The sequence below is a fragment of the Phodopus roborovskii genome, unplaced genomic scaffold (assembly GCF_943737965.1).
Source record: "Phodopus roborovskii unplaced genomic scaffold, PHOROB, whole genome shotgun sequence".
Taxonomy (NCBI): Eukaryota; Metazoa; Chordata; class Mammalia; order Rodentia; family Cricetidae; genus Phodopus; species Phodopus roborovskii.
The window spans coordinates 27,761,404-27,787,604 of record NW_026126410.1 but is presented as its reverse complement, the minus strand read 5'-3'; the positions used below and the strand labels follow the sequence as shown (position 1 = coordinate 27,787,604).

The following is a 26,201-nucleotide window of genomic DNA, read 5'->3' as shown; positions in this document are numbered from 1 at the left end:
CACTTAAACAATCAAAACAAAGGAAGAACAATTCATAGTACAGTTCATCCCTGGAGCTATCTCAGTTTATATGGGTATCTTCTGCACTGACTTCTAAACTGCTTTTCCCTGAGTAAATCATGTTTTACACTCAGAGAGATAAAACACTTCTGTTTTGAGATCAGCTGCTCCAAGAAATTAAGTAAAATGAAATTTATTTTTATAAATATCAGTTTATTTCATAAAAATACAAAAATATAAATATACATTTATAAAAATATGAGTGAATTAACACAAAGACATCTTTCAACTAAATAAATATGGCAGTAATAGTCACTCCTATTTTAATTAGGTATATTTTCTTCAATATTAATTTACAAAGCAGTTGCACAATGTTTAGTTTCATAATACATGTGACTGACAATCAGTTAAGAAAACATTTATAAATTTCCTAAACTAAGACAAGGCACAAAAAGCCTTTCAAGAATTTTTATTGATTATTTATGTAATATATTTTTCCAAGCTCATTAGGCAAAGAGGGTGAAAGGTTGTTATTACTGTTTTAAAATCTATGTCATTCATATTCATTCACAGAAACTTACTGATTAAGCAAATCCTTACTAAGACAACAGTTATGTATTGTTTGGAGTTGATTTTTAAAAACTTCCTCCAGAAAAAGGATAATACAGGCCACTCAATCTCGTATCAAAGAGTATTTCCACTAACATTGATCAAGTCATAAAGGACTCATTCCCGGTCACTATCATCACCTCCATACATATCAGCGAGTTTTTTGAACCGAGGCCCCCAATCGCTAAGGTAATCGTAATCTTGGTTGCAATCAGCAGTGAGAGACTCTAAGGAACTGAGCGAATTAGCTATGGAATCATTCCCTTCATAGGCATAAGTGGCCAGGGAGTCGTAGGGAGGTGCACTTGGGTCGGAATCATTTTCTTTTAATCTCCGGTGAATAAAATCCTGTACATCAATATTTTCCCACAGGGGTACTGTCCTCCTTATCTGAAAAATGGTATCAGGCATGACATCTCTCCTAAGTTTACTGTCTTCTCTTGCTTCCGGGTTCCTTAATGTGCCAATGTCAAAAGCCTGGGTATCTTCTTCTCCACCACCTTCATCATTATAAGTTACAATATTGTCCCGGACATCATCCTTTGAGATAATCAGAGGCTCCTTTTTTCGTTGCCTCTTCAATGCAGCAAACAGCACGATTAGAGCTATTGTTGAGACATGAACAGACAGTGAGATTCATGATTAGAGATAATACACATAATTCTAGTTCATGTAAAGTTTAGTTGATCATCTGGAGACATGAAATAAATATCTGATTAGAACAATAAAAGAAAGCAATGCATGATTTAAAATAAAATAAAAGCAGTAAAATAAACAATGAAAATGGAAGATATTAAAGCAATATTAATTTACATTACAATGTCTGTGAACCATCAGTATTGAAAATACTATTTATGCATTATTGCATTTGGTCAACTAAAATGAACTGCAATCTCATTCTCATGGAATGCACATTTATCTCAAGTTTAAAAATATAAATATTCAGTCATTGTCACCAGTAAAAATTTAGGGTTATGTATATAAATAATCTCTCCTATAAAAGCACATAAATAAATATATTTCTATATATGTAAATTTATTATACACATATACACATATATTTATATAATGTATATAAATAATAATTGATCTTTTTAAATATTGAGCAGATATTTATCTAAATTTCCTTAGTGGTATGGTTTTGAAAACTTTCTGGAAAATATGAAGTGCAACTCTATGACCTAAATGTAATACAAATTTCAAATCAAGTTTAACTTATACTCTCACATAGGGCAGCTACAATAAGATTTTTCTTACTGAGATCATTCACAATTCACAAACATATTCAAGATTTGGGACTAAAATATTAATTTGTTTCATTTATATAGCCTTCTATTTTTTATTCATGTACTTTTCTATAGATGTAATTAAGCACTTTCCCACACAGTAAACTTACAGCTTTCTCACCATCTTTTCTTAATGTTTATACACTAGGATGTACTGTATGCATATGTATATTTGCTTAAGCTTGTATTTGTGTGTGTGTGTGTGTGCCTGTGTATGTGTGTGTGTGTGTGTGTGTGTGTGTGTGTGTGTGTGATATAACGGTTAATATTGGAGGTATTTCTTGGTCTCTATATACAATGGTTTGTGAATTAGGATCTTTCACTGAATGTAGAAATCACCATTGGTTAGAATGGCTGTCCTTCATGTTTTCCTCCTTACCTGTTATCCCTGCATGCTGGTTTTCTGAAACTTTTTCATGAAAAACATTTTACCAATTAATTAATTTTCTTATCTCTTATAAAATGCTTTCAAAAAATTAAAATTCAGTATGATTTCTAAATTTTGAAATTTATATGAAAATTCAGTCAATCCTCTTATTTATACAAGAGAAAAATAAGAACTAAATCAAAATACAATAAATACATATTGTGAGGAAAATATTTAATTGAAGAAAAAATTATCAATTTTTAAAAATTTATTTAAACAGGAGAGAATTTAAAAACTGCATTTCATTTATTTTAGGAAGCCAACATTTGCCAAATTTACTCATGATCCAGTCTTCACTATACATAATTATAGTTCTAGTATTTTAGGGCCTAAAGCAGCAAGACCCTTTGAATCTAGCCCAGACTGCCTACTGAGATCTTGCCTCAAAGGCTAGAAGGGGAGGGCATATGTCGTTGAAATTAACAATAAATTAGCTTCAATTTTTCCATTGCTTTCATTGTACTCTGATTTAATTTTGTTAGGTTGTGTTGTTGTTGTTATTATTATTGTTGTTATTATTGTAGTACTGGACTTTGAGTATGGGTGGAAAGCACTCTACCACTGTCCTGCATCTCCAGGTCAATTGCTAACCTCGGATCAATCCCACAAATAATATTTTATTAGGACTCAACCTTTATTCAGGCTTATCTGGGAGTAATATAAAGAAAACATTACTCTATTAAAATAAATAAAACCTTAATCTTTATTAGTAAAAAAAAAAAAGAAAATGAAAAAGAAAAAGAAATAGGCACTTTGTATAGCATTTTCATTTTGACAGGTATTTTTAAAGTTTATTAGCATTCTTGAATTTGCTTAGACATTCTTTTACTATTATGTATTTTATTCCTACAGATATTATTACTTACATTTGTTTGGTTTTACATAAAGTCTAGTATCAAACTTAGTGCTTCATAATGCCAATATACTTTATCCTTCAGCTACCATCACAACATTCTTCTAAATTAAGTTGTACGATAATTAAATCATAAGATTCATCATAGTGCCAGAGGGGTCTCTGTGCTCAAAATTTATAAAGTTCTTGCCATAGATGAGACCATAATCATGCTTGAAACCCTGGACTGGGCAGAAATGGTGTCTTAAGGGCAAAACACCCTCATTTTCTTTCTCAATAGCAAGATGATATTAAATGAAACAAATGTTTTCCATTCACTTTTATCAAACCCCTAGTGAAGTTCTACAAACACATCTGGCAAAGGGGATTTTATTGAGAGAGCCTGAAAGGATTTATTGCAAAAAAAAAGAAGCCAGCATACATGAACATTTAGCACGTAAACTTGGCAAGCTTTCATGCCCTAAGTACAAAATTTTGGATGAATATTTTATAGAAATAATTTTTGGAGTGGTTTACAGTGCAGCAACTGTTTAATTAAATTAAATCATTGCTGTGTTAGTGTGTGCTTAGATAAAACGTGTTCTATCAGAAACAGGATTTAATCCGAAAAATCTGAGTGAGGCATCTGTGATTACTCTCTCATATGATCTTTCAAAAGCTAAGTTTTTCGTATTTATTTATTTATTTTGTGTGTGTGTGTGTGTCTTATAATAGTTCAGTCAGGAAAATATCTTAAAGTGGCCACATTAATGCCTGTTTTTTCTACCAATTTTATATTGTTAATAAAAAAAAATCTTTAAAGCTGAAATATGCTTAGTTCTGAGATTAGGATAGAGACTTTTAAGGTAGAAATAATTGTGTTAATATGCTAATAAATGCATTTTAGAAATGCCATTTGGGAGTTAGGGAGATGGCTCAATGGATAGTTGGCTTGTTAGCTTGCTTGACAAGAATGAGGCCATTAGTTCAAATCTCCAGCAGATAGGTTTAGTGCCGCACATAATGATAGAACCCTGTAACTCTGATAATAGAAGTATGAGGAGAAACTTAGAGAAGGACTAACCAGCCAATATAGCCAATTCTGTGATTTCTAGGTTTTGTTAGATATCCAGTGTCAATAAATAAGGTGGTAACCATTGGATAAAGGCATGTGATACTGACTTCAGGCTCCACACATGACTCTATGAGTCACCTTTACACAAGTATACGTAGGCATGCAATCACACAAGACAAGGGTTGCACCTGCTTTTTTAGCCATTTCTGAGCTGAACAGATTATATAGGATTAATCATTAAATCGACCTTTGACCATAATGCCTTCATGCTATGATTGTAAGACTCTTGTTACTTATATCTTGTTTTATAGCTTTAGACAATGAATCATTTCTCCCTCAAACAACAATATGTGGGGTATGATTTTGTTATTGAGAATAATTGTCGTAAAATTATAGATATGCACAACATCATAAACATCTCCATCTGGGCCATGGAGAAGAAGACCTTAGGGAGGGGAAAATTGAGAGATACGTAGCTTACTGAGCAGAATGATGACACAAAGCAAAATTGCTATGAGCGCTCCTGTGCTCAGGCCAGCAGGAAGAATCAGGGCCTCTGCATTGCAAGACTGCATGTTCCCTTGGTTATCACACGCACACACACGGATAGTGAGCGTTCCAGTGCTGCTTTGAATAGGGTAATCATTGTCAAAGATTAAAACTGGCAGTAGGTATGTGTTCATTTTGGTGCGGCTGTACCCATCTTTTCGAGTTATGATTCCTGCAGTGTTATCTGAAGAAGAAAAAAGACTATTAGAAATAAATCGTCATACTTTTTCCCTTCTCTTCCTTCTCTCTTTTCCTACTTCTCTGGTGCCTTCAATACATTCTTCCTTATCACGGTTTATAAGGATGAGGATAAACAATTAGGCCTAAAAGATGTTTATTCAAGGAGAAATAGCTCACAACATAGACAGGTGAACATCAGCAGGTTCCTACTTCCAAGAATTCCTCAGGAAGTCCTCCTGTCCCATGCAGCTTTCAAGAGATCGTTCTTCCTTGCCTCCTACTACCTATTTCCCCAGGTCACTTTCGATCCTGGCTCCACCCCCAATGGGCGTGGTCAGTGCCACAGAAGGAGACAAAGTGAATATCCCACTACACTTCCTATCTTTGGTTTCAGGAGATATGATCTCATGTACCCTAGGTTAGCCTCAATCCTCCATCTAGAGAACGACTTTGAACTCCTTGATGTTCCTGAGATCACTTCCAAGGTGCTGAGATGACAAAAGAAGCCAGCACGCCTCAATAATTGTTCACCTTAATAATTGACACTTTAATTTTTATAGATGTCCTTTACCTTTATTGTCAACAATGGTGAAGTTTGGGTTGAGAGGAAATTCTGGCACTGGCTCAAAGAAGAACTTGTGTCCTCTGGGAGGGTCATCTTTGTCCATGACACTAATTGTTTGAATCAGCTGAAATCAAACCATAGTTATTAATTCAATGCTGCAAAATAGAAACAAAACTTAGTTTATTCAAGAACTTTTTAAGTAGCTATGATTTGCTAGAGCAATGCTACTGTTTAAATTTTTTATTTAATTAAAATGTTGAACATATATGTATCATTTTCAGAAAAACACACCAAAGGTATTGTTTTTATGGACTTACTGTTGTCATCTCAGATAACATTTAAGCAATAATGAAAGTTATCTCTGAAGCAAAGTTTATTTGGTATTTCAGTGCATTGTTTTCTATTTCCTGGTAACTTGAACACCCAACTTTATGGAAAATTGATTAATTCAATTAATAATTTGTTTTGTCATTTTTCTAAAGCCATGATCTCTTAAACTTTTTTACTTGTACTTAATGAGGATATCCTTTCCTCACTATAAAATTGTGTCTCTAAGGAATGACACATAAATTGTACCCCTCAAAAGGCAACATTGGGTATGTAAACACAGTAAAACGGAAATTCTATAATGAAAAATAAATTTAGAGCAAACTGTACTCTTCTGAGCTGGTAGTGTAGCAAGACATGAACAATGAAACTACCAAAATTGAATATTAAAATAGAAATATTTAATACATATAAATGTTCATTTAAAGTTTATACAGAAGACATGAGTAAATATGACTCAATGTTAGTCTAATTATAACTCTATATGAGAGCTTTTGGACATGCTATAAATGTGCTTATTTTTCCCCATAGTCAAGTTAAAAATAATTTCAAAAGTCACATTTTAAACATCATTGTGATACTTTGGTGAGTGTACATAAAAAAAAATCAGTAATAGTACAATAAAATGTCTTGCAATTGACACGATTTCAGCGTTACCAAAGAATATTTATAAAGTTTATAATAACTGCACTTACCTGACCAGATTTTGCATTTTCACAAACAAATGTTTCATAATACATGGCAAATTCCGGAGCATGATCATTTATATCAAGAATTCTAATGAAGACAGGAATTTGGGTAGTTTGTTTTGGGTTATCTGAAACAAAAACTTCATGTAAATTTTCAATGCCATTTGTAAAAGAAGCTATAAAGCTATAACCAACATTCATATTTTAGTGACTAATCAATTCCCTCTATTCTCTAGCTCACTTAGATTTCTGGCAAATATCTTACCTTTATTACTTGGCCAAAAAATGTGTAATAAAAAAGGAAAATATAATGGAGGGTAAGAAATAATACTGACAATGTCCATAATCTCAAGAATGATTTATTATGATGTTAGATGCAACTCAAATCCATTACTACTTGTAAAAAAAATTAAAACACATATAAGTAATTTGTTAATCTTTAAATAAATATTAACACAAAGTACTAACATCTGCTGATTCATTTTTCTTAGATATTACCACTGTTACAATAATTCACAAGAGTATATTATTTTGTCATCTATGTACTACTTTGGTCAAACAGGTTCAGATGGACATAGCTATAACTTACTTGTCTCTGTGGCTGTAACTGTGATATTGTGCCAAGGAGAGGATTCCCTGTCCAGGGGCTTCACAGTGAAGATAGAGCCATTTTCTGAGTGAATACTGAAAACACGATCCATATCAGTATGCCGGTCAACAGAGTATCTGACAGGAAAGAGACTTGTAAATTCAGGCCTCTCTGAAATTAACTACATCTTTCTCTATGTCCTGAAGTTCTTGGAAATCCTCATATTCATATGACAAAAATATGAGTTGTTAAACTTACAATACCTTTTGTTCACAGTGTATCCCAACCCAGCTTCAGGTTCTGACTATTCCATTATGACCACCAACTTTGTGTGTTTGGATCCATTACTTATACTCATGGGTACTTGTCTAAATAGTTAAGTAAAGTAATACATGTTTTTTTAAATAACTCATTTTATCATGATCCAGTATTAAAATTTTTATAGAATAAACAGTTATATTAAACATGTTGGTAAATAATAATACATTGAAATTATTTTAGTGAGAATGGAAAAATAAAGAATAACAATGAAGCCATCAAACCATGGCCAAGTGTACTGCTCATTTTTCTAGATGTCTCCTTAAAGAACTTAAGAAATTCTTTATTGGTTTTAATTCATTAAATACTGTGTATTTTACTGCAGTTTTTCTGTTTCTTTTGCTTTCTCTTGTATTTTAGTTTTCTCGTTTGCATATTTGTTTTTAAGCAGGGTTTCAAAGTAGCAGAGGATGGACTCTCACCATTTAACCTAGGCTATCCTTTAATACCTTGTCTCCATGCCTTCACCTTGAAAATATTGGGATTACTTTTGAAGCATGTGTTTGTATATAGCCCATTATTACATTAGCTTGGAATTCTCCTACCTTATCCTCAGCACTCCTGGCACTCTGAAGGCACTGACAGGTGACCAAGCAGTTGTTTGAGGTTTGTTTCATAATGCATATGCAACCATGGATATTGTAATTGGAAATATAAAATTTTATATAAAATGTAAATAGGAGAAAGAGGAGAGGAGGAACAGAAGCGGGAGGAGAATATGGGGGAAGAGGAACGTTAAATTTCGGGGGACACTAGAGAATGATACCAAGGAAAGAGATGTTTTGATGGAGGGAGCCATTATGAGCTTAATGAGAAACCTGGCACTAGGGAAATCTCAGGGATTCACAAGGATGAAGCCAACTAAGAATCTAAGCAATAGTGGAGAGGCTAACTGAAATGTTCTTCCCCTATACTGAGATTGATGATTACCTTAAAAGCCATCCTGTAGATGGAGTCAGAAGCAGAGATTCATAGCTAAGCATTGAGCCAAACACCTGGAATCCAGTTGTTAGAAAGGGAGGAGTGATGAGCAAAGGGGTCAAGAGCTTGCTGGGGAAACCCACAGAAACAGCCTATCTGAGTAAGTGGAAGCTGGGGGAGCCCAGCATAGGACCGATTCAGATACCCTGAATATACGTGTCAGTTAGGGATCTTGGACAGTTTAATGGGGCATTTGGCAGTGAAACCCATATTTATCCCTATGTACAAATGGGCTTTGAGAGCCCATTCCCTATGGAATGATATTCTCTTAACCTAGATACATGAGGGAGGGTCCAAGTCCTTTCCTAAATGATGTGACAGACTTTGATGACCCTCCTGCCCCCCGTGGGTGGCTTTACCTTCCCGGAGGAATGGATGGGGATAGGAGGGAGGGTTGTTGAGGGGAATGAGTGGACGGACCAGAGGCTGAGGGAACTGGGATTGGTATGTAAAATATGATTGTTTTTAATTTAAATGAAAATTAATTAAAAAACTGAAAGTCAGTTCAGTTTTCTAAAGGTTTGTTTTATGTGCATGCATGTTAATGAAATGCATGCCTGACTGGCAATTGTGGAGGCCAGAAGAGGCCTCTGGATCGCATGGAAGAGGAGTTACAGAAAATTAAAAGTAGCTGAGTTGATGCTGGGGAGCAAACCTAGGTCCTCTGTAGGAACAATGTTCATAAACATTAAGACATCTCTTTATTCATATAAATTCAGTTCTTGAATTTAATTTTTCTAGTTTAATGCAATGTATGAAATTACTTATTAAATTTATTTTGACTATAGCTTATAAGGTAATTATCTCAGCAGTTATTGATATTGCCTCATTACAGTTTTTGAGCCTGTAAGAAATCTGTGGGAAGAAAAGGCGAAAAATAATTACACAGTTTCATATTTATTTATTGTCTCTACTTGTTTTATTTTGGTGTGGTTTTGAGACATAGGAGCCTAAGTTTTCCTTGAAATCTCTGTGTAGCCAATAATGGCCTTGAAATTCCTATTTTACCCAACTCTTACCTCCAAGTTCTAGAAATACAAGTGTACCTCTATACCTAGAAGATGCTCACTCCTCATGAATGCATGAATCATCTCAGTCACCAATATTGTGACTTTTTCAAGGACATTGATGGGTGATAACATTATCTAAAAATAGTAACCCCTCAGTTTTATCAAGTGATACTACAATAACTTCCTAAGTTAAAACAGGAATGAAACTAGCTCTAAACAATATAACAATACATTTGTGTTGAATAAAGTGCAATTCACAATCACCTACAAATGTATCATGTATCTTTCCTTGTTGAGAAAGGCAAGTAGTTAATTATTATCTGATAGAGAAAAAATTATCCTTTTATTCCTAATAGCTTTTCCCTAGAGAATAATATAAGGACTCTTTGGTGAAATAGATAATAAATAATGATTCTAACATTACAAAAGTCATATATTGACCAATTTGTAGTTTATAAGGGATCAAATATAGTTCTGGGCACATATCAGCCCTCAACTTCAATTTAAACTTAAATGTCAATGCTTTTCAGGTTCTGAAATCATGGAGGAGAATCACTTTGACAATTTAGAATTAGGCTTACATTTTATGATCAACAGGGCATATTTACACTGGTACAGGGCATTTTACAACTGGTCTATATTTACACATTGCCCTCAGTAAAAATGATGTCCCTTGATTTATCAAACTTAGCATCTATGTTCTATTTTAAGCATGGAATTAGAACATTCTGAGTTACCAAGTAATAATAAATACATTGAATAACTGCAAATGACCAGAAAAAGAAATCATTCCTGTGTCGTTGAAACTGATTTACACAATCAACTGAATTTTGAACACTCATCTGAAACAGACTATGGGCATAAACTTTTTGTGTGGATGATTCCTACAGAGAAAGGAACAGTGCAAATGGCTGACATATAAAAATCAAGAAGTTCACATAACTCATCTGTAGAATCTGAGCTCCAAATTTACATTTTCCATTTTATTTTGTGTAATAAAATATGAACCACAGTAAAGTGCCTATATTAGTTTTTTCCTAAGACACACTAAATAGAGACCCCAGTCATACACAGCATCAGTAGGGGTTGTTTCATTTTGTAAAATAGATCATCTTACCAATGACTAGATAAGTGCAGCTAGAATATGGATTTACTTTCTTCCTACTGTGATAAGTCTTTCAAGAATATGTTTCTCATAACTGCACATTATGAAAATTTATTTTCATTGTTCAAGTGGATGTTGTCTATATAATGAAACTACATTTAGTTTCACAAGAAAATATTAAAAGTAATTTACAGAGATTAGTTATTTTAAACTCAGACCAATATTATGATTTACAGCTAGACTGTCTCAATGAATACCTAACTACCATATTTCTTGTTATGAAGTCCAAAATAACCTTGTGGTGATATATTAAGTATTAAGCTTGCCCCAGAATTCAGAAACCAAAGACAGCCTCAAGCTATAGAGATCAGGCAGGGGTGGTACACACCTTTAATCCTAATGCTCAGAATTAAGAGTTAGAGAGATTTCTGTTAGTTTTAAGGCTTCCATGGCCTATGCAACAGCTAACAGTAACAGAGTTCATGCCTTTGATCCCAGCACCTGGGATCACAAGCCTTTAATCCCAATTAGACTAGTAATTAGAGAAGTAGAAAAGACAGGAGCAAGGTCTTAGGGGTGGCATTCATTCTTCAGCCACACTGAAGACAGGATGGCATTGAAGTCTCCAGCCATGTTGAGGAGAGTATAACAGTCTAGTATTACAGTCTGATGTTTGGTGGAACCAGAATAGCCTTTCAGTCTGAGAGAGATTTAGGGACTAGTTGCTGGCTTCTTTGCCCTTGTAATTTCAGCTCAAATCCCATTGTCAGTTTCTGGGTGTTTTATTTATCATGCTACATAACTTCTTTTTATAATCCTGTGCCTTAGAAATAAATGTTTCACGACCACATCTGGCTAAATTATTTTCTATTCACAACATAGTAAAATGAAGAAATCTGGGAAGCACTTTGTGTATTGATGTTCCTATGGATTCAGTGCATCTTAGGTTGGACCCTGTGTCCTTTACTGAAGCATAGCCCAATACCTTGCCAATAAATTTGTTTTGCTACTTATTTTTAATTGAAAACCACTGAATTTCTTCTAAAAAACATCTATGAACTTTAAAAATGTTGAACATGAAATAGGTGTGAAGTGAGGCAGGCAAGATGTTCTTTCAGAATGCATAAAATTATAACTAACCTCATAATTTGAGAGATCCATAATAACTAATGAGGTGAAGTAGAGGGGAAGACAGCTATTACCTGTGACAGTAAATTGGTATGGACAGTATCATTTGTATTTAAGCCAATAAGTTTGATAAACAGATTTTCTGGGTGGTAGATGAAAACAGTTCACCAAATTTTCCTTTAGGATGTGTTTCTGGTGCTGATTTTATTAACTCTCTGTTTGGGCATTCAACCATGATTCTTCATTCTTTATTGACTTATTGCTGAATTTTCATCCTATTATCATTGGATAGCTAAAGATGGCTTCATTACATTTTGCATGTGATGGATTTTGCTGCTTTCTCATTCAATTTCCAGGTACAGCTTTATTTCTTGGAAGATTCGGCAATATAATTGATAAAACTTCATAATTCTTGAGGATTTAAGTGAAACTACATTTCATTTCCTATACCCAAGCCTGAATTTTAACAAGAACCTGGAAAATTTTATACAATGAAGGTTGGATGAACACTTTACAATCAGTCTTCAAAACCAAAAACATCCCTTTGAAATTATATCACCAGGAAGTTACCATATTTGGGAAAGATATATACAATTATTTAAAAAAAAATAAAGATCCATCATAATGTATAACACGTATTATAGTGCATTTTTATACAGAACCTCTTTTGATAGTACTTAGAGATTTTATACCATGATTAACAAAGTAAAAGCATTAATAATGACTTAATTGTTTTAGAATATAGCAGACATCTAGGTTACTTTGTTGTAAAACAACATTTAATATCACTGATTACTAGGTGGAAAATAACTTTTTTTTCTTATTTTACATATCAATCCCAGTTCCCTCTCCCTCCGTCCCTCCCACCCTCCTTCCTTCCCATGCCCTCCGACCACTCTCTCATCCCACCCACCCCCACTCCATAGGGAGAATAAAGTGTTTTTTATGTACTATAAAACTTATTTTATCCAAAGCAGTGTTTCTTAACCTCCATAATGCTTTGACCCCTTAATACAGTTCATCAAGTTGTGGTGACCCTCAACTCTACGAGCACTTTATTTGTAATTTTACCACTGTTATTAATTATAATGTAAATATGTGTTCAGATGGTCTTAAGCAACTGCTGTGAAAAGATGGTTTAAAACGCCCAAAAGGTTCATGACCTATAGATTCAGAACATCTGATCCAAGCAAATCTTAACAACTCAGAACTTAAGGAATATAATGAAGTATACTTTCTCCAGCTTCTCTCAGGTCGAAAGAGGATTCAACTTATTGTACTTTTCTAATTGTGAATGCCCAATAAAATAAATAGAAGAATGTTATTTAAACAATTGTCAAACCAACAAGCTTTGCTTGAAAATGTAGGTAAGTGTAAATGTACTTTAATACTTCAGAATTAAAATACTCAAGATGCCAATCAAAAAGAAATAAATATTCAAATTGTAATATTTTATATGGTAATACTACTCAGCTGTCTGTGGTAGAGTCCTCCCTTGAACAACAATATCTCTCCAAGAGTTCTCAAGTTCACCTATCCACGTTGACAACCCCGAGTCCCCTCCTGCCTCACCTTTGACCCCCCATTGCCAGTCCTATGCTGAAGTTGAGTCTGGGACCAGTTCAAGTAGAATCACCCCCACACATAATACCCTGGAAACTCCATGAGTTAGCCCTGAATCTCGCTCCCCCCATATTCTGTCCTCAGCAAGAACAGTCCTAGTACTTTGTTCCACAACCCCCACCCCAACCCAGAATCTGCTCTCCTCACAACCTGTGCCTTACCTAGCCCACTGCCCCACTCTTCTGATTGAGCACTGAACCAGAGGGCACATCCTACAATCCTGCCAAATCTGGGGAACTTCCTGGATCTGCTCTGAGCATACTAGACTCACCTTTCCATAAAGGACCACCCTGAGTCCCCGCCTGCCAGATTTTTGACCCCCATCGCTGGGCCCCTGACTGAGGAGATACCTCCTAGAGAGTTTGGACCACTCAGAGATACAGACACCAAACTCCTGACCCACCTAAGCCCACTTGGGGAGTAGCAGAGAGTGAGAGAGAGAGAGAAAGAGAGAGAGAGAGAGAGAGAGAGGCCCCATCTGCACCCACTGAGAGAAGAGATGGGAAGACTGCAATACAAGCATGAAACCACCAGAATCTAGGGACTCTACACCAAGTAGACCTGAACACACCCAAGCAGATGAAGCAGAAGAGAATGACTTAAAAAAAATATCTTCATAAAAATGGTAGAGGGACTCAAAGACGATGTGAGAAAATCTCTTAATGAAATGGAGGAAAAAACAAACAAACAAAAAATTGGAAGAAATGAACAAATCTTTTAAAGAAAGTAAGGAAAGCCAAGAAAAAACAATTAAATAGGTGAAGGAAACAGTTCAAGACTTGAAAACTGAAATAGAGACAATAAAGAAAACACAAACTGAGGGAATGCTAGAAATAGAAAAACTGTGCAAATGATCAGAACTACAGACATAAACATAACCAATAGAATACAAGAGATGGAAGAGAGAATCTCAGGCACTGAAGATAAACTAGAGGAATTAGATTCATCAAACAAAGAAAATCTTAAATCCAACAAATCCTTAACACAAAACATAGAGGAAATGTGGGACACTGTGAAAAGGCCAAATCCAACACTACAGAAAGTTCTGGAAGGAAAACTCCAACCCAAAGAAGTTACCTATGCTCACAAAGACATAGACAATAGATAATCCCACTTCACCAGAACCCAAGAGTAAAGCAGGGCAAAAATATTCACAATACCACTGACAACAACAAATCTAAAACAAACAATAATTAACAATCAATGGTCCTTACTTTCTGGGAATATTAATGCTCTTATCTTGCATATAAAAAGACACAGGCTAACAGAATGGATATGAACACACAATACAAGAAACACATCCAAGCTTCGAAGACAGACATTGCCTCAGGGTAAAGGGCTGGGAAAATATCTTTCAATCAATTGGACCCAAGAAGCAAGCAGGTGTGGGTAACCTAATATTTGAAGTTAGACTTCAAACCAAAATCGATCAAAAGAGATGAAGACAGTCATTTCGTATTAATCACAGGGAAATACATCAGAACAATGTCTCAATTCTGAACATCTATACCCCATATAAAAAGGCACCTATATTTGTAAAAGTAATGCTACTAAAACTCAAAGCTCACCTAAAACCACACACACTCATAGTGGGAGACTTCAACACCCTACTCTGACTGCTAGACAGGACCACCAGACAGAAACTTAACAATAAAACAAAAGAACTACCAGAAGTTATTTCTCAATTGGGTTAAACAGACATCTATAGAACATTCCAAACACACAAAAAAGACTATCACTTCTTCTCTGCTCAACACGGAACCTTTCCTAAAATGGACCACTACTCGGCAACATAACAAACCTCAACAGATTTAAAAAAAAAAAAAAAAAAAAAAGTTCCCTGTATCTTATCAGACCACCATGCTTTAAAATTGGAATTAAACAACAACACAACACAAATCACAGGAAACCTACAAACTCATGGAAACTGAACAATTGCACCATACCTTGGTCAAAGACGAAATAAAGAAAGAAATTAAGGACTTTCTAATATTCAACTAGAATGAGGACACAACATACCTGAAAATATGGGACACCTTGAAAGCAATGCTATGAGGGAAGTTCATTGCATTAAGTGGAGGTTAGTCTCATTAGAGAATTAACAGTACAACTGAAAGCCTTAGTACAAAAAAAGAAGCAATCTCATCCCTCAGTATAGACACCTTTAACCAAACTAACCAAAAAAGCAGAAAGATACATAAAAATTAACAAAATCACTAACGAAAAGGGGGACATAACAATGGACACAGAGGAAATCCTGACAATTTTCAGGTCATACTTTGAAAATGTGTACTTCACAAAATTTGAAAATTCAAATGAAATGGACAAAATTCTGGATAACTATCACCTTCCAAATGAAATCAAGAACAGAAAAGCAACTTAAATAGAACTATAACCCCATAACCCCTAATGAAATAAAGACAGCCATCAAAAGCCTCCCAACCAAAAATAAATGAATAAATAAATAAATAAATAAATGACCAGGGCCAGATGGCTTCAAGTGCAGAATTTTAAATAAGGGCTAGTACCAGTATACCTCAAATTGTTCTACATAATAGAAGCAGAAGGTTCTTTACCAAACTTTTTTCTGAGGCCACAATCAACTTGGTACCCAAGCCACACAAAGACATAACTAAGAAAGAGAACTATAGACCAGTATCCCTCATGAACATTGATGCAAAAAATCTCAATAAAATACTAGCAAATCAAATCCATGAACACATCAGAGAAATAATCCATCATGGCCATGTAGGCTTCATCCCAGTGTTGCAGGAATTGTTCCTCATATGAAATCTAGCAACATGATCCTCCATATGAATAAACTGAAAAAGTGAAACCACATGATCATCTCTCTAGATGCTGAAAAAGCTTTGACAAAATTCAACACTTTTTCATCACAAAGGTCTTGGAGAAATCAGGCATAACAGGAACATACCTAAATATAATAAAAAGCAATATACAGTAAACCAACAGCCAACATCAAACTGAATGGAGAGAAGCTTTAGGTGATTTCTTTAAAATCAAGAACAAGTCAAGGCTGCTGTCTCTCTCCATATCTCTTCAATATTGTACTTGAAGTTCTAGCTAAAACAGTAAGACAACAAAGGAGATCAAGGGGAAAAAAACTGGAAATGAAGAAGTCAAACTATCACTATTTGCAGATGATAGGGTAGTTTACGTAAGCAACCCCCCAAAAAAATCTACCAGATAACTTCTACAGCTGATAAACACCTTCAGCAATCCCCATCAAAAATCAAGCATAATTCTTCACTGACCTTTAAAGGATAATAATTAACTGTGTATGGAAAAAAAATAACCAGAATAGCCAAGTACAGTTAAGGAACTTCAGGAAGCATTGCCATACCCTACTTCAAGCTCTACTGTAGAGCTTTAGTCTTGAAAACAGCCAAGAACTGGCACAAAAAGAGACAGGTAAACCAATGGAATTGAATCAAAAATCGTGATATTAACTCACACATCTATGAACACCTGAAATTTGGCAAAACAGCTAAAAGGATACAATGGGAGGAGGAAAGCATCTTCAACAATTATTGCTGAAACAATGGGATGATAGTGTGTAGAAGCCTACAGAAGACCCATGTCTATGCCAAGCACAAAACTCAAGTCCAAATGGATCAAACACCACAAAAAAATCCAGCCACACTGAATCTCTTAGAAAAGAAATTGGGGGGGTACCCTTGAACAAATTGGTCAGGAGACTCTTCCTGAACATAACTCCAGTAGCACAGACACTGAAATAAATGGGAATCCTCAAACTAAGTAGCTTCTGTAAGGCAAAGGACACAGTTGACAAAACCTAATGATAGCCTATAGACTTGGAAAAGATCTTCACCAATCCTACATCTGACAGAGGGTTGATCTCCAAAATATACAAAGAACACAATAAACTAGTCACTAAAATACCAAGTAACCCTATTAAAAATTGGGGTACAGAAATGAAGAGAAAATTCTCAATAGAGGAAATCAAAAAAGCTGAAATACACTTAATAAAGTGCTCAACATCCTTAGCTATCAAGGAATTGCAAATCAAACAATTCTGAGATACTATCTTACTTCTGCCAGAATGGCTAAAATTAGGAGTACCAACAACTTATGCTGGCGAGGATGTGGAGAAAGGGGAACACTCCTACACTACTGGTAGAAGTACAAACTTGTACAGCCATTTTGGAGATCAGTATGGCGGTTCCTCTGGAAAATGGGAATTAGTTTACCACAGCACCTGGCAATCCGACTCTTAGGCATGAATAAGGAGGAGCTAATGGGCCCCCAAACTGATAGTTGTGAATCCAGCATTGTACCGACTCATACCCCATGGACAAGTGTCTTAGTTAGATGGCCTTGGTAGTTAAGGGACCTCAGACAGTGGAACCAGGATGTATTTCTGGTGCACAAAAAGACTTTGGAGCATATTCTCCATGGAGGGATACTCCCTTAATCTAGAGGCAGGAGGACTGGCCTAGGCCCTACTCCAAATGACTTGACAGATTTTGATAACCCCTCCTGGAAGGCATCACTTTACCTTTGCAGTTGGGGTGGGATGCGATGTGAGTGTGGTGGGGGTGCATGGGATGGTGGGAGAGTGGAAGGATATGGAACTTGGATCGATATGTAAAATAAGAAAAAATTTTAAAAATTCACTATAAAATATATCCATTTTTATATAAATGAATGCACAGTAACTATATATTTTCCAAGAAACTGGTGTGATTTATATCTAGTAATAAAAGGTAAGCAAAATTTTACTGAAGTAGTTGTGTAAGCTCAGAAAAAGTTGAAAAAAGATGTGGTTAAAAGAAACATTAAGCATTATTATTTGAATAACAGTAGATACTTAATAGTTTTACAGTTGGCCAAAGTACAACATGTGACAGTTGAATAGAGTTCAGTCCCAAATGTAGTATCACCTGCCCTTTCCAAGTTGCTTAGGAAACATCATTGAAGATGTAGTGGAAAGATTGTGTATGAGCATGTGCTGATGCAAAACTTGTTTTGGTCATGACCAGATTGATCGTGGCAAATGTGAATTCATATCAGCTCTGGTTGTCTATACTGTGTATGCAGAAGATCAACCCAATCAACTTTCTGTACAACCTAAGATGTAATTCCAAAGCCATTTTAGGATTGATGGCTGCCAAAGGAGGGAGGGTCAGTTGTATTTAACTGTGTTCCCCGGTAGGATGCTCCTATGTTCCATGGTCTAAACTTTTCCCACACATATGGACATCACTAATTGGACTTCTCCTTTACAAGGGAAAAATAGAGAGGATGAGGTTGTATGTGAACATGATGGGGACAACTGGGGACATACACACATATATAATGATCAAACAATAACTAAAAATGTCTACTAAAAAACAAAAAACCCACCAAAATCTTTTAAGGGTAAAGATATGATCACAGCTTTAGTGATGTTTTCACTTTTGAAAATATGGCAGTTTTTAACAACTTTTATTTTTTCAAATTTATCCACTTTGTAGGTTAAGTATACTTCAAGATAACTGTTAAATGCTAACAGAAATTAAAGTTTTTCTGGGTCCGGAAAGATGGCTTAAAAGTTAAGAGCTTTGGCGATCTTCTAGAGGACCCTGGTTTATTATCAAGCCCCCATATTTTGGCTCACAATGTCAATAATTTCAAATAAAGACATTCAAGACATCTAATGGCTTTTATAGGCAGCTTTATATATATGATCCATTGATGTACAGAAAACAATTGATGAACACATACAACATAAAAAATATGCAATTTATTTTGTTGTCAATATCATAACGATTAAAACATTATTATAACAATTACTATATATTATAATTATTATATTATAATTATGTTATTATAACATATTATAAATTCAGAGTTTACAGAGACAACATACAAATAACATTTTAAACAATTTTTGGTTAAGAGACTGAGTTTAATAATATTAATTAGTTGTATGAGAAGATGTAAAATATTTAAATTGATTGACATGTCATGAAATCACAGCAACATGACTAACAGAACATGAATTTGGTTGGTCGTTTATAACTTACTGATAAATTGCAGAAATATCTTCAGAATAGAATTTTTAAGTAGAAAGAGTACAGTGAAATGTTTGATTTGTATATACACATATTTGGGGAACTTGGAGGAGCAATCTGTATCTTTTGAGACATTTACCAATCATTGAAATGCACCACATAAATAAGGACACATAATATGTTTGGATGTAATCTTCAACAATAAGATGATTCATAAGATTCTATGGTAATTTATCAGTATTTATCCCTAGTATATTAGTGGACTTTGGGAGCCCATTCCACATAGAGGAATACTTCATCAGCCTAGACATATGGGGGAGGGCCTAGTCCTTGCTCCAAATGATATGACAGACTTTGAGGAATCCCCATGGAAGGCCTCACTTTCCCTGGAGAGCAAAAAGGGGATAGGATGGGGGTTGGTGGGGAGAACAGGGGAGGTTAGGAGGGTGTAGGAACTGGGATTGACATGTAAAACAAGCTTGTTTCAAATTTAAATTAAAAAAAGACCCCAAAATATATTATCCTTCTTCGTAATAAGTATATGATTTGTTGCATAAATAGTGGGCATAATAAAAGTTAAGGAGAAGGACTTGACCAAAATTGATTTTTGTATTCAGAAGTTGGCAAAAGCTATCAAGAGGAAAGAGTACTTTATTGTTTGAAGACACTATTATAAGCACAACTAACTTAGAACCAATGGACACTGACAAGCTGAAAAACTACAAGAAAATGACATACAAAAAACCAAATAAAAAGGAAAAAATATGATCCATCTGAGACAGATATATTAACCTTTTCTATATAGAACACTTTTTAAATATTTTAAAATTTTATCTGTATGAATATTTTGTCAACATGTATATCCCTGCATCATATGTGTGTCTAGTGCCTACAGAGATCATAATAGGGCATCAGATACCAAAACTAGAGGTAAATGGATGATTATGAGCTGCCATATCAGTCCTGAAAATCAAATCACAGTTCTCTGCAGGAGCTACCATGCATCTAACTGCTCAGTCTTCTCACCAGCCTTGAACACTTTATTAAAGTAATTGTGATTAGTGACCTCTGTAAATATGTTAATATTTGGAATTCTTTTGACTTTTGTAAATACCCCTATCGAGTTCCATATATACGTACATGCATATATATTTGCATTTATGAGATCAGATCAAAACAAAAGTGGGTAATTATATATCCTTGAGGTAAAACTATAAAGGTATGTTGCTGGCTTTACCAACTTAAAGGAAATTGCTTCTGGTGGTCTTTATGGCCAGAAGCAGAGAGAAAAAAAAATTGCTTAATCAATAGCTCCATATCATGTACCAGAATATGTGTTAATTTACTCAGGTTACTACACCTCTTTTAGTATAGCGTTTACGATTGCAGTCACTACTTGATTGAGATTATATAGTCAACATTTCATTCTTCATGATCAATCTGTCTACTGAACTGGCCATAGAGAAGAGTAAAAAGGAAATGTGGGAACCACAGCCTGCATTTTCCAAGTCCTTGATGGGGGCACTGATTTATGCTGTCCCTCCAGTAATGTGGTTGTTTTCGATTCACTATTTTACTGGCAGGGGCAACTCTAAAAGCTTCTACTTAGCTTTTCTAAATACAATATCCATCAGTTCACAAGACAGGACCAAATATGAGAATTCTGTCCACCCCTAAATATGTCTATCCCAATTATATCTTCTGGGACTGGCAGAATAACCACAATATTTGTTTAGATACCCACTGGATCTACTATGGATTACTCAAAACTCCGTTAATTACATTAGCACCAAACACTCCCATTTAAACTGGAGGGTTACAATTATTCTGAATATCTTCAGGAATCAGCATCACTTCAAAACCAGTATCCAAAAAAATCCTCAGAAAATCTAATTATTTCCTTTTCCCCAGTGTCCAAGTATCCTTGTAAAAGGTCATAGGTCTCTCTGGGGAAGGACTGGAGAAAGGCTAACAGTGAAAATCTAGGTATTTAATTTAGATCCTTTCTCAGGGAATCCTGGCTATCCCTTCCTTCAAACAATCCTGGGATCTATAAACTGGATCATCTGAAAATTAATTCACAGGATTAAAATTGCATTTTTCCAAGAACCAATGTTGCTTCTCTTCAATGTTCAGATCAAAAAAATTTGACTGTGTTTCTTATCTATTTCATGACTGGAAACACCTTGACTCGTTATCAGATAACAAAGAGCCACTAGGGTCATGCCATAAAAAATGACTGATGCTCACTTATGGGTCAGGTCATTATGAACATTGCTTTATCTATAATATACATTACAGTAACTATGATCACCTCACCTTTGGCAATTCAGTATAGCTATGTGACCTAAACTACTTGGAGTCCGAGTGCATTTAATCTATCCTACAGAACACCATCATCAATGACCCCAAGGGCTGGTACAAGGAAATGGGTGACATCATAATTATGCACATGAGCTTGTGTCCCTCTTATCATTTTATATCTTATATAATTAGTGAAGGGCATGTTTTCTGGGCCTCTCCATGTTGGAGGATTAGACTTTACAATTTGGCCTGCTCTAGAATTGTAATTTCTCTGAGCCTTAATATCTTTTAATCTAAACTAGGCCAAGGGATGTCAGGAACATTCAACTTATTTTCAGTAGGACATTTTTAATTAAAACTTCATTCAACCAATCAAAGAAAGTTTTGACACATTAAAAAAAAAAAAAAAAAAAAAAAAAAACCTGTGCCAGCTTCCATATTAAATCTAGAATCTCCACCCAGTATTCCCACAATTATGTAGTTCACTGGTATTTCCATGTTCCCCACCATGAGGCCTAATAAAAAGATAGAATGGCATTTTGAAGACACTGAGTGCCAATTAGGTGGAAGTAGTCTGGAGGACTGGGGCGAGGTTCTCCAATAGGTAGTGTATGCTTTGTATCAATGTCCAATATATGGTATACTTTTGTCTTCCCCATAGCCAGGAGCCATGCATCCAGAGATCAATGGGTGAAAAAGAGAATAGTTTCACTCATTATCACATATATTGACCCACTCTTAAATTGTTTTGTTTCCTATTATTGTGACCTTAAGTTCTACTGCAATAGAGGTTCTTTCTTCAAGATGCAGGCAGGGCAAGCACCCTTACCAGGAGGCACAACAAATATTCCATTTTATTGGATGCTCATAGTCACTTTGGGATTCTGATGCTGTGAAACTCACAGGCTAAGACATAAATAACAGTGTTAGGAGCATTGTTTATCCATATTACCAAAGGGAAAGTGGATTAATTCTCCAAAATAGAGGTGAGAAAGATTTTATCTGGAATATACAATATCATTTAGAGCATCAATTGGTACTATCAAGTCATGTGATTAAAGTCAATGGGCAGCTAAAACAACTAGATCCCTTTAGGATGACAAAAATCACAGATACTTCAGCAATGCTAGTATAGATCAATTGTCTAAGACTAGAAAAAAGACTAACTCAGGTGCTGGATAAATTGAAGGAAATGTAGAATGTGTAGTAGAGGACAGTAGTAATAAGACAAGGTATCATGATTGATGACAGAAATGAGGGTTATAATTGACATTTCTATTTCTGTCATATTTTATTGAGAATGTGTATATGCAGAATTTTTGGTTTCTTTTTCCATGAATATTTTTGTGTAATGTAACACCAATAGAAAGAAATCTCTGTGTTTTTACTACATTTAAGAATGAGACACTTAAAGAACATCCTTCACGAAATATTGCCATATTATAAAACTTATAATTTATTTGTGGTTGTAGATGGAAAAGTTACATTATCTTAGATATAATTATGACATTGTTAAATATATAATGCTTCTGACATTTTACATGGGATAGTTAAATCATGTTAAAGTAAATTAAATCTGACTATTACTTTTACTTGGAAATTAAGCATGGAAAAAGGAGGTATGACTGTGTGTCAAATAAACAAAGTGTGCATTGTGATGGCTAACATTGGTTGTCAGCTTGACTGTATCTGAAAATGCAAGTGTTTGGGTACACCTGTGAGGGTTTTTTTTTTCAGTAAATCATATCAAGTGAGAAGATTTGCCTTTAATCTGGACCCCACTTTCTAGTGTCTGCCTGCATAAAGGAAAGGTAAAAAGGAAGCCTTAGTTCTTTGATTTCTTCACTGGAAATTCAATTACTTCACTAATATTAAAATCTACTTCTTTGGGATTTTATAGTGTGTAAACCCCTCAAAGAAACCCCCCCTTTCTCTCTTGTTTCATATCTTCTATATTATCCTGTACATATCCACCACTCATGATCCATCTGAATAATCATAAACTCACACTACAAATATATTTATACATTTCTTGTTTTCAATTATTAGTCCTCTTAATATTGGCAAATATTTTCATAATATCAAACTGTTTCATTACAGGGAACTTTTAAGATGAAGTTTAAAAAAATCACTGGTGCCTAAAATTATCTTAACATGATACCTTATACAGCATATTATGCAAATGTATCAAATGTGAAAATGGAATTAGGTCAAATATCTGCATCATGGCCTAGTGAGCCAGCTCAGTTTATAGAGTCTTTGTAGGATAAACATGATGACTTGTATTAATCACTAGTATTAACATAAAAAGTAGGCAGAAAGCCACAGTGTAATTGCAGGGTCGGAAGGGAGTTGGCCTCCTAGAGATTGATGGCCATTATTCTAAATAAGCAAACTCCAGATTCTGTGAGAGAATATATCTTAAAAAATAAGATGGAGACAAATGGACTGATAGCCGGGAATCCAGCAGTGGACTGACTCAGACCCCTTGAACATGGGTCTTAGAATGCCAGAGACCTTCTGACAGCAGAACCAGGATGTATCCCTGGTGCATAAAAGGAATTTGGGAGCACATTCCCTGTGAAGGATACTCACTTAACCTAGAGGCAGGAAGGAGGGTCAAGTCTCTACTCCAAATGACTTGACACATTTAGATCACATCTCCTGGAATTTATCACCCTACATATGGATTTGGGGGGGTGGGATGGGAGGCTGGGAGAGAGGGAGGGATGAAGGAGGGGTGGGACCTGGGACTGATATGTAAAATAAGAAAAATAAATAAAAACATTACAAAATTAAAACAAAGAAAAATGCATCTTCAAGCTTCAAAATGCCAAAGTTCTTCAGAAATATTCTAAAACAGTGCTATAAATGTAAAACCTTTAGCGATTTTAATCAGAAGAAAAAAGTTTTTAACATTTAAATCTATATAAAACATCTGCTGTTTATGCAATTATTAATTACATGAAGATATACACATTAATGGAGTGAGTAACACTATTTTTCAAATAATATTTCTATTTCAAGCTTAAGTTTGAAGATTTCTTTTTCTTCCCATTTTTCTCCTTTTATAAAAAATAAATATATTTGAGTCTTGTTTATCTTTTAATATGAAGCCCGTTAGCAAGGCAAACCTGTCTACTTTTTCTCAACAGGAGACCTAGTAGCTCTGGAAAAAGCATCTCTTGATTTTTTCCATATGAAATGAGTTAACAAGCCTTGGGGAAGAACCTGGTTGTGTGCTGCTAAGCTGTTGAAGTTATAGTTAGCATAGCAGTCAATACCATCAGAGATCTGGGAGAATAATTATAACACAAAATATAATCCAAATGGTCTGCATAACAACACTAGATCAAAGGAATGTTCCCTGTCATAGCTGCCATGAGATAAAGTAAATAACTGTTTCCCATTCTGATTTCCTGGATCCTTCTAGGTAGAAGTCTATCAGCTGTAACAGGCCCTCTGGCCCTTCTGCTTCTGCTAATTGAAGTTTATTATTTCACCATTGAGGCCTTAACTAAATGATAATTTCTGATGGTTATTAGATCCCAATATAAACAGGGTCCCATCACAGAGTCAAGGATTTGACTAAGGGCACAACTGAAATGGGGAATGTGAGTGCAAAAATTAAACTTTAAGCTATTATGCCTAAGTGAAATAAAATGAAACAAGAGTGCCCCCATTCTGCAAGCCCCTTACCCATGAACAGATAGTTCTTGAAATGCTGGAGACTATTGTTAGTGGGATAAAACAAGCCACATGTGTTTTATTCCTCTAAACAAGTTTGTTTGAGCCATATGCACCCAATGAGCCTTATCACATGTGGGGGGAGGGTTCACAGGCTGGAGGTACTTCAGGATGCTTGCCCCAGATTTGACCTGGTGGAAAATGCAAAAAGAAATATGGGTTTTCTTTCTTAAGCCCTTGCTTTACTGGATTCTGGACCATTTCCCAGTAACCTGGCTATGAACCTAGCCAGTGCCCATCCACCTGTCTAGAATTTAATTAAAGCTTGCTTCACATTTGGCTTAAAAAAATAGATCTATTTTGAATCTGTGGATTGCAAGAAAGAGTACAAGAACACCATAAGAAAGTCTACAGAATCAACTAAACTCTGCTCATAGTGACCCGCAGAGATTCAACTGACAATCAGGGAGCCTGTATGGTACTGACCTAGGCCCTCTACATGTGCATTATGGTTGTATATAGCTTGGTCTTGTGGGACTTCATGTAGGATCAGGGGCTCTCTACAACTCATTTGCCTGGTTTTGGACTCCTTTCCTCTGACTGCTTTTCCATTCCCAGACTTAAAATGAGGATAGGTGCCTAGTCTTAATGCAACTTGATATATGTTTGTTTGATATCCGTGGTAGGCCTTCCATATTCTGAAGGGAAAGTGAGGAGGAATAGATAGAAGGCGAGGGGAAATAAGGGGGATGAGTGATAGGAGGGGGTGACAGCAGTCTCTATGTAAAAATATGAGAGAAAAATTATTGAAAGATTATTTGTTCATACATTATATCCCAATGTGGTCTGCCCTCCCTCTTCTCCTCCCAACACCTCGTG

General features: G+C 35.2%; 1 protein-coding gene across 1 annotated transcript in view; it reads right to left on the bottom strand.

Moving 5' to 3' along the window:
• Positions 1 to 726: 726 nt before the first annotated feature.
• Cdh9 (cadherin 9) overlaps positions 727 to 26,201 on the bottom strand; it is a 127,735-nt gene continuing 102,260 nt past the window's right edge. Inside the window, exons 8-12 of the mRNA XM_051182580.1 lie at positions 7,129 to 7,265; positions 6,546 to 6,667; positions 5,530 to 5,647; positions 4,711 to 4,962; positions 727 to 1,214 (exon numbers count right to left, since the gene is read on the bottom strand). Of these exons, the coding sequence (XP_051038537.1) occupies positions 727 to 1,214; positions 4,711 to 4,962; positions 5,530 to 5,647; positions 6,546 to 6,667; positions 7,129 to 7,265 (1,117 nt within the window). The remainder of the gene's footprint in view (positions 1,215 to 4,710; positions 4,963 to 5,529; positions 5,648 to 6,545; positions 6,668 to 7,128; positions 7,266 to 26,201) is intronic.